General features: G+C 41.1%; 1 protein-coding gene across 1 annotated transcript; it reads right to left on the bottom strand.

Moving 5' to 3' along the window:
• Nucleotides 1-5,026: 5,026 nt before the first annotated feature.
• LOC119455897 (uncharacterized) lies at nt 5,027-8,624 on the bottom strand. The gene has a single exon (XM_049665094.1). It carries the CDS (start codon nt 8,566-8,568, stop codon nt 5,263-5,265), a length of 3,306 nt encoding a protein of 1,101 aa, XP_049521051.1. The 5' UTR covers nt 8,569-8,624; the 3' UTR covers nt 5,027-5,262.
• Between the last annotated feature and the right edge of the window lie 987 nt (nt 8,625-9,611).

Genomic DNA, 9,611 nt, shown 5'->3' with positions numbered 1-9,611 from the left:
AATATAGAATAAAATAATCAATATGGACCTTGACACAAACGATAAGAATATGATGGTATCATCGTCAACAGAAGACGGAATCAACAATAACATTTTCAAAATTCACGCACAAGCCATTGCTGAATACGAAAAGACCATCGCAGAAGAAGACAGTGATGACGAGGGACCAGATTCTGATGACATAATAAAGCCACCTACCATGTCTATACAAGACGAAGCTCGTTATAGAAGGAAACACTTCCCAGACCTCACTAACAACGATGTCAAGAAAATGGCATCGATATTCAATATAGATTTGGATCCGACGAGTCCTGGTAATTATGAAATGTATTTTGGAGCTGGAGGTGGCATAGACGACGGTAGCAGTCTCGAGAACAAATTTATTTCTGGACCTGCATTTGTGATAACACTCACACATCGCCTCGGTAATATGCTCGATGAACAAATGCGTAACGGCACCGAATTAACGTTTGTGAAGCAACTCTTCACCAATTTTCCCACTTTGTATCGTCCGAAAAGTGAAGATGCTGTTGTGTGGGTAAAGTATTTTATCAAATGAATATCCGTGTTGAACGATACGCAAAATCTTACTGAAACTTTGGAGTTGCCTCAGGTCATTTACGAGCATGCGTCAGTCGCGTTTAAGAAACATCTCAAACGTCGCGCAAGGGGATTACCCACCATTGGTGCCACGTTCGATACCGATACATTATCATCTACTGCAGACGACGACGACGATAATGCGGAAGACGAAGAATACAAAGTCTTGGGTATCGATATGAAGGACATATATCCGGCATACAAAAAATTTTGCAATACGGAAGCAGTGTTGACTATGATCGAGATACTCAACGCGCCCAATAACGAGGGTACACTCGACTATGCTTTGGGTCAAGTTAAACGAATAACAAATGATTCTGTAAATCCCAGACTCGGAGTGAAACAAACAATTGATATGATAAATTTTCATTTACACCAATACGATTTGATTGACATGGAAGATTCGGTGCAATTTTTGAACGACGTAACTCAAACCGCGGCTAAGAACAACATCGTATTTCCAGTCCCTTTCTGCACACAAGCACACATCAGTAAGGAGAATCGGAATTTTTTCAAGTATGATGCAATTAAGTCATTTCACGACTTTAACGTGAGACCACGTGACTTTTACAGCATTCATTTCGTTACGTTAAATACGTATACGACGATTCACACGTTGCTTCGCTCACAGGCATTAACGTCAACATCGGCACTTTCGATTCTGCAGGATCTCACGAGGGTTCGTAACAGGCTCGGTAGTACGGAATTTAGGGACGACTTCACAATGTTTAAGCGTATGGTGCGCGTAATCAAGACAGGACTTTATCCAGAAGAAAGCAACCTCAAAGAGCCATGCACAATGTCCGTAAAGAAGCGCTATTGTAGTCTATTAGTGGCACATACATATTTAGAGTTACGCTTTGACGCGTTCATGAAATTCGGAAGGTTTGACGTTACAGATAACGCGTTTCTGTGGCATTCTTTCTTCCACAGACTACCTAACAAATTTGAATTGCTATGTTGTGAGATATGTAAGGGTAATGTGGATTTGGCATCCGTTCCCATGGAGCTGTTATATGATTTGGATGACAAATGCAGTGCATATCTAAGCGATTTCAAACGGTACTCATTCGCTTCACTCGACTCTCCTGATTACGTATATCTCCCCGAAATTGCATCCCCAACTAATCTGGCTGCTATGTACGTGGACATTCTGACTAAATATCAGCTAATCAACATTAACGCAACAAACGTGATACGCGATTATTACGATCGCGTGATGTCCTACGTTAAAGGTGACAAGATTTGCAAGGCGCTATCCTCGAAATCCAAATACGATTACAACATTAAGGACGAGATGGCGTTCCCGGAAGACATTCGCCGTGAGCGCAGACGGCAACGATTAGAATTGACTTGGACCAACAAGCAACTTAACAAGACCATGCGCTTTTGCGAACTCGCATGGACCCCAATATTTCCGACGATGCTACGCAATCGGCTCGTTGGTAAGACGTGCGGTCGTCGCATCACCGGTCTGGATACGCTGGACGACGGCACCGGACGCGGTGGTACTTTCAATTTCGTAGATGATAATTCAATTCGAATGATCTCAGACAGCGAAGTAATTAATTCGAGAAAACTACACGAGAAAGAGGGTGTAGAGTACACCAACCTCATTATGACTGCAGACGAACGTGCTCAATATATAGAAATTAGCAAGGCGAGGAGACGGCTCATTGAACAACGACAATTACATCCGTCCTTAGCACAAGTCACGTACACGGGTCGTGACATGTTACACGTTAACGAGCTATGCAAACAGTGGGATCCTTCATTTGAAAATGAATCTAAGAAGAACGATGCACTCGAAGTTGGTAATCCATATGCACTATTCCCTAACGTCGTAGATGTTACGGATAATGATATTATCAACCGCACGCTAACTGGTTACGTCGGTGCAGACGGTAACGTTTTAACACTTAGAGATACGACATACGAAGCTCGAGCTGGGTATCCCGGTGCCGTTGACTTGAGGCACGAACCCAAGTTCAATATCAAGGACAGACTCGACAATTGCATGCGCAAAGCACACAGTTTATTGACCGATGGCAGCAGTGGTGGCTCTGGTGATCAAATGGATAACAACATAATGATGTTAGCAATTCAAGAGGCAATCAAATCCGAGCAAAATCGAATTATTCTAGGCGAGAACGTATCCATTGGAGAAGAAGAGGACAAAGAGAAATCATTCGGTAACGAGATTAGGAACATTACGGAATTGATCCCACATTACGGATTTGCTAACGAGCATCAGATTTTAACCATCGAATCCATCTTTAGATATCTCTATGTGTACGGTAGATCTGTAGACATGCTGAAATTTGCAATGTCATTTGGTATTCATCCGATATCACTATACAATCTATGCAATACTCGCGATGGAGCATACGATCTTTACACGAGTAACAAGGCCACTATCATTGGATCTGCCAGTGCCTTATCCGTGTCTTCAACACCTCACGTAGGAAATAAATTTACAGTCAGTCAACTCTTTACCAAAGGCATAGATCCGACCGATGCCAACTACCACGATCACGTCGATGCTCGACGATTGTTAACGGGGTGGTTGCGTCGCAATAATATGCTTAAGAAGAACGAAATCTATGCCGACATAACTCAAGCCTTTATGGCTGTGTTTCAGATTGGTCCTGAGATGTTGAAGCGACTTATGAACATGGCTGGATGTTCGATAATCGATTTCATAACATATGTGTTCAATTTCGCAATTCAATCTGCCATTAGTCGCAATACTTCTGATACAAACAAATCGAATACTCTCGGCGACGTCGTTGATTCTAATGATGCGGAATATAATTGGATGGACGAACCTCGACCTAGTATAATGATGCGTTTTACAGCCATGTACAGGGATCGTATCGGTCGTGCGTATGCAGACAAAATGCGTACTTACGTCAACGAACGGACTTTCTTTGACGATCACGTTGAAATGTCATTGAGTGGTGCTTATATGAATACTCTCAGAATTCAAATTGACGACGTAAACAACCGTAATAAGCGTTACATGGAACGCGGGGCACATCCCAATCAGCGTCGCGATATCGTCGGTGAAATTCTCGATAATTTCCAATATAATTCCATAACGAAACCGGTGATACAGAGTAACGTGCGATTGGATTGGGGTATCGACATTCGAATTTTAAATCACATAAACATTTACATAGTGAAACGTAAACTCAATGATGTTAGCTATTCGGTTCACTACTATGAAAATAGCCAAGCACTAAACAATGACTTGAGCTATTTCTTACAGCAAGACACACAAGTGGACGTTAAGTACGACAAATCTATCATAACACCCAAGAATTTAGACTCGTTTAAGGATGCAGAAATTGATTATATGTTCGACTTATTATCCGAATGTATGGCCGAATATTTGATCGATAGAAACGCAGTTGATGGTAAGAGTCGATTGTACGTAGTCAATAACTCGACGAAAGAGGTAGCTGTTAATCTGTACGTTGACCGAAACGATTGGGATATTTGGAAATCAGCTCAAGATAAATACGTAAACTTAATTAATGCGGAACGGAAAATGTTGCAGAATAAGCAACATAGATTAAAACAGCGACTAGAATTAGATCCTCATTTAACTGATATTGAGAAAGCCGAAATTGCAGACCAACTAGGAGAAATTGCAGAAGCCCTATCTAATACAGTTAATTTAGGTGGTGGTACATCTGCAACGTGTGGTAAACGTTTGACTGATTTACTCAGTTATAGTACCATTTCGGAAACTGGAGGTGTCGATCTCGCTTCTTCTATTGCCACAGTGATGGATCCGAAAGGATGTTATTACTATTCGAATCAAGACAAGATGACTTGCTGTGAAGATTATTATGTACAGAAGGATCCGGCCACCACGTCTGTTGCGAGACAAGGCGACTTTGCACTTCGCGAATATACAGGAAGTGGTGGTGTCTCAATCGGTGGTGGTGACACAAGCGGTGGTGGTGACACAAGCGGTGGCGGCCCCAGTGGTAGCGGTCTCAGTGGTGGTAGTGGTGACAGGACTGCTGCGTCTACGTCTTCTTCTCCAACAACGTTATCGTTTTTAACACAGAAAAAGCATCAGAAAGGACAGAAACAAAAAAAGCCCAATAACATTTCCACTAACAGGGGGAGTTTTTGAAGACCAATCAACATCACCTCCACTAACACTAGAACAACAGTCTGAATCCTTTGCATAATAAGGAAAGAAATACCGCTATAAAAAAAAGACCACAACACATATTTTCTGTTTGAAAAATAAAACATTTGTTTATTGATCATAACCCATGTTGTCCCATTCAATGTCTGGTTCATCAAACTTTATGATAATATCTATATCGTCCATAATTTCCGGTTCTAAATCAAAAATGTATGATTTTTGTTCTTGGTCATTCTCATAATGATCGGCTTGTTCTTTTCCTTTTTTGCAGACATTTTTCTCCTTGTTACTCGATGCTTCTCTGTTTGTCGGTTCTTGCTGTGTCTTTACAACATCATCAGTGACGATCTCATAGTCTTCATGACACTCTTCATCTAACGATGCCAGAAACGTCATAATTTCCGGTTCTAAATCAACAAAGACGTAGTTTTTCGTTGTTAAATTATAAACGTTGTTGGGAAGATTAGGCATAGTCTGTTCCATCTTCGACTTGTTCAAGATATAATATCACTACTGCAAGTCTTTGCTCTCTTTCTACCAGAACCACCTCCTTTACGTCGCTGTGTAGCTTGTATATTATGTGATGTCCCGTTTATAATTTCAGCAGTTATTAAATCATTATATGCCTTCACTTCTTTTAGTGACCGTAATAGTGGACCTTTAGCAGATTTGAAATCTTGATAAGAAACATTGATCTCACTGACTGATGGTTTTTCGTAACGAGTACCGTATTTGTCTTTTGGTACTCCCACTACTGGTAACATGAAATGTTCTCGTGTGTATATATCTTGGTCTACATTGGGAGGATACACGTTATGATATTGCTTCAAATGCATATCGTTAATGATTGCATCAAAAATAATTTGCTGCTGAACTCCTTTCATGACAAAAGCGTTGTATTCCTGAATGGTAATATATCCATATATCACTTTAGTTCCATAGGGCGCTTTTCCTGCCGTACCCATGTAACTGTCAATCTTGAAGCCAAGTAAACCTAACGCATGTATAAATATTTCTTCGGATGCAAAATATCCAGATACATCACTCTCTGGAGGAATGGATTTAGAATTGGAATAGAATGTTCCATACATGTCGTTTATGCATGTCTTTTTAATCGTCGCAAGATCATTTTTGATCGATTCTCGTAGCTTTTCTACCTCTACAAACATGCGCTTATTTCTAACTTTTACAATCTTTGACACGATCAATGCAACCATGACACTCTTGTACGTCTTTAATGAATTATGATTGTGCATAATAAAATTATCAAACATCTTGTTGCATTCTTGCACGGTATCGTTAGTGATACCTCCCATTTCTGGAATGATGTGGTTAGTCAAGATCCGAATCAGTGCAGCTCCAAATTTTTCTATAACGTTGTTGTTAAGTAAATTCTTGTCGCCGTACATGTAGCGTACCACTGGTACGTGTCGTAGTTGAGGTGCCTTGTATTCCCTAAAAATAGACGTGTTTTCCGTCAAAATGGTCTTCAAGGCAGTCAAGTCGTCACATTCAAACATTACATTGGCCCTTTGGTTGTCCATCTCCACCAGATCTGAAAATAGCATGGGGAAGCATGGTTGTTGTTGACTATTGGTATTTTCATCGTCTTCCATTCGTATTAGACCGTCAAACAACTCATCATCGTTGTTGTAGTTGCTGGTAACATTTCCTTCTCCACCTCCTTCATCTATATTCACGTCCATATTGAAAAGCATACATTGAGCCCTTGCATTGACTGCAAAAATCAAATGCATCATTCGGATCGTAGCAATGGAAGTCATAAAGAAACCACGCATTGACATGATGAGAAACCGCGTGATTTCAGCAGTTTCCACTGCTTTAAAGTAGGGCAACTCATTAGACGTAGCAACGATCTTGGCTGTGTTACGAAACTCTCTATTCTTGGTAGCATACGGCGCTCGAACGGAGACCATGTCGTTGCCTGTGAATCGCTTGAGCAGACGTATGCCTCTATTACCCATGTCTAACACGGGCATTTCACAGACAAACAGATACCGCACGTCAGGGTTGACACCCCTAAACGTAGCGTCTAATGTGTTGCCATTACGGTTGGTAAAATATTCTCCATTGAGATTGATGACTAGCTTGCTTCTGGATCCTCCCATGCTAGCAGCCAAAATGTTCATGAATAGAGATTTACCATTTGCTGCTTCTCCATGCAAATACAGCATGTGACGTCCATTTTCTCCATTGCGCATTGCAAGAGCGAGAAACTTCATTACCATCGTACTGTTTGTTCTCGATCCAAACAGATCATCAAAAATGGCCCAAAGTTTCTCTTCGTACGTAAGTTGGTGCTTAACGAGTACAACGGGACCTCCATCGTCCAATTCGGAGCTACCAAATTGCATCTTTTCGATTATCTCATTGTACACGTCAGGATGTGAGTCCAAGAACGAAAGCACTGCATAATGAGTACATGCATCTTCAAACAGCCGTACATACTCCTCGTCGTTTTCTTCACACCTGCTTATTATATCTTCCACTGCTTCCTTGCCATGCATCGCATACATGGATTTCAGCATTGCCTTTTCAAACGCCATCTTCGTTCTGGCAACGCGTTCAGCTTGCTCCACATACGCATCAGGATTGGTCGCAGGATTCATCTTCTTCAGCTTGAGCTCGGCCTTTCTATATTCCGTCGTCATATCATGTGTTGCAAACTGAGTGCGGTACGCATTCTTGACGTTCAACTGCTCATGTACGTAATAAATGAAGTGGTGTATCATGCGATGCAAATACTGTTTCCCTCCTCTGAGCGGATGAATCTCGATCGTGTAGTGCTCGATCAAGTCACGTTCACCGAGACTGGGGTCTAACTCGACTCGATGCATGCACACGTGTCGTTCACTCCACTTCTCAAATGTTGCAGTTTGACAATTGTAAGTGGTGCCGTTGCAAAATACGAGATAGTCTGAACTGTATGCTTCGTTCGTTATCAAGTCAGCAACGGTCGGTTCAAGTTTGACTTGTCTCTGTTGATTGATTATGTTTCCCAAATTTTCGTGGAGTTTGAACATGACATCAACTGGAGTGTCGGGGTCATAAAACGTCATATTATGCAGGATCGTCTTAAATAGCAAATTCTGCAGAGGAATCACCATGTTGGCAATGTTCTCGTGTTGGCACACACCAGTTTCCTTATTGTATTTGGTAATGTCATATTTGTCGCTGTTTGGATCCGGAACCAGCTTGCATTCACCATCACGTACTTTCTTATAAACGTACTCCACAAAGGTAGGCAAGTAATTAAACTGCTTAGACACGTACACATTCAACAACCATCGAGACAGCTCACGTTCGTTTTCGCTCATTTTGAAGGGTGGTTCCTTACATAATCTGTATATCGCTCTTGGTAGCACAACGGGTATTTTGTTTCCAGTATTATCCACAAGCGGACTTCTCTCAAACATATATTGACAGCATCGATCAAAGGCAATTGTCACATCATCTCCTATGTTGTCAGCCCATACACTTGTACACAACGACCGATAAAAATTAAGTCCGTTGTATCCCATATACGAAATTATTAATGGGGTCAAATGTCCGAACCAAAGGTCATGTTTGCTGGCATAATGATATTTACATACGAGCGTTAGTATCGCTCTGTAAAATATCTTTCTCACGAAATCGTATTTTCTGAGCCTCATGAAATCTTTCTTGTATGCCTTTGCAAATTCTATGCAAGCCTGTTTGTCGTGCAAAATAGGTCCTAATCGACGTCCGCTATTTAAGTTAAGCTGATCTCCTTTTTCTGCGTAATATACATCAAACATTCGGGCATATTGTTTCTTTGTGATTAATTTAGGGTCGATTCGGACATCAGTATCGTCTAACTTTTGCACCGTCAATTCATCTAAATCTATATTATCATAACCTCCATCTTCTTCTACTTCTGCTTCACATATGTTGTTCTCGGGTGCCTCATCAACTTCTTCCTCACTATGGATAATCATTTCTTCGTCGTCTTCTACTCCATCTCCATCTTCTTCAATGATGTTGCTATTATTTGTCATGCCATTGTCATTTTCGTCTTCTATTTTTCCTTTTTCCTCCTCTCCTCCTTTTCCTCTGGCGTTTGAAGCAAGAAGTGTGACTCTGCTAACACGTTTCATTTGCATTACTAAATTCATGTTAATGTCATCGTCACTGTCCTCATTACCATTGACGCAGCTGACGCGCTGTTGGTGTACATTGTCATGGCTATTGTTGCCTTTCAACATGTTCATAGTATTGGCAATTTCTTCAACGTCATTAGAATGACTCTTCATTACTCGTTTACATATATACCGCGAAACCTTCTTCTTCTCCGTATCGATAAACATACAAATTTCCGAACAGTCGTCCATTGCAGTTCGATGCATAGAGAGTAACTGACGGGTTGCTATAGAGCTCATTACGGGGTTGGAATCGACGCTAATGATCGTTGCTTTAGGAGCAGCCTCGTGAGTTGCGATATATTTCAATACGTATGGATCGGTTGTTGCCTTCTTTGATGGTCCATACATGAGCCATTGGAGCGTTCCTGCATCCGCATCATGATGCTCAATAAATTTTTTACTGCAGTCATCGTCTGTTTGAAACAATCCACCACCATTCTTGCCAAGCAATTCAAACACGTGTGTTTTGAATTGTTTAACGATGTGTCTGTTCATTAATTTGTTTGCAACTAACGAAAAGTTCAGAATGTGTATGTGCCATCGTTTGCTAGATCGGCTGAGGTATGCTACTTTAAATGCATAGTTCTTGGGTAAAGCAATATTGTAGCGTTTTATAAAAGCACTATACACCACCCAAAGCACCTTTGAGAAAAACTCCA

Source organism: Dermacentor silvarum, chromosome 1 (assembly GCF_013339745.2).
Source record: "Dermacentor silvarum isolate Dsil-2018 chromosome 1, BIME_Dsil_1.4, whole genome shotgun sequence".
In the NCBI taxonomy this organism is placed as follows: domain Eukaryota; kingdom Metazoa; phylum Arthropoda; class Arachnida; order Ixodida; family Ixodidae; genus Dermacentor; species Dermacentor silvarum.
Note: the sequence above shows the minus strand (reverse complement) of the source record. Positions and strands in the feature narration are given on the sequence as shown.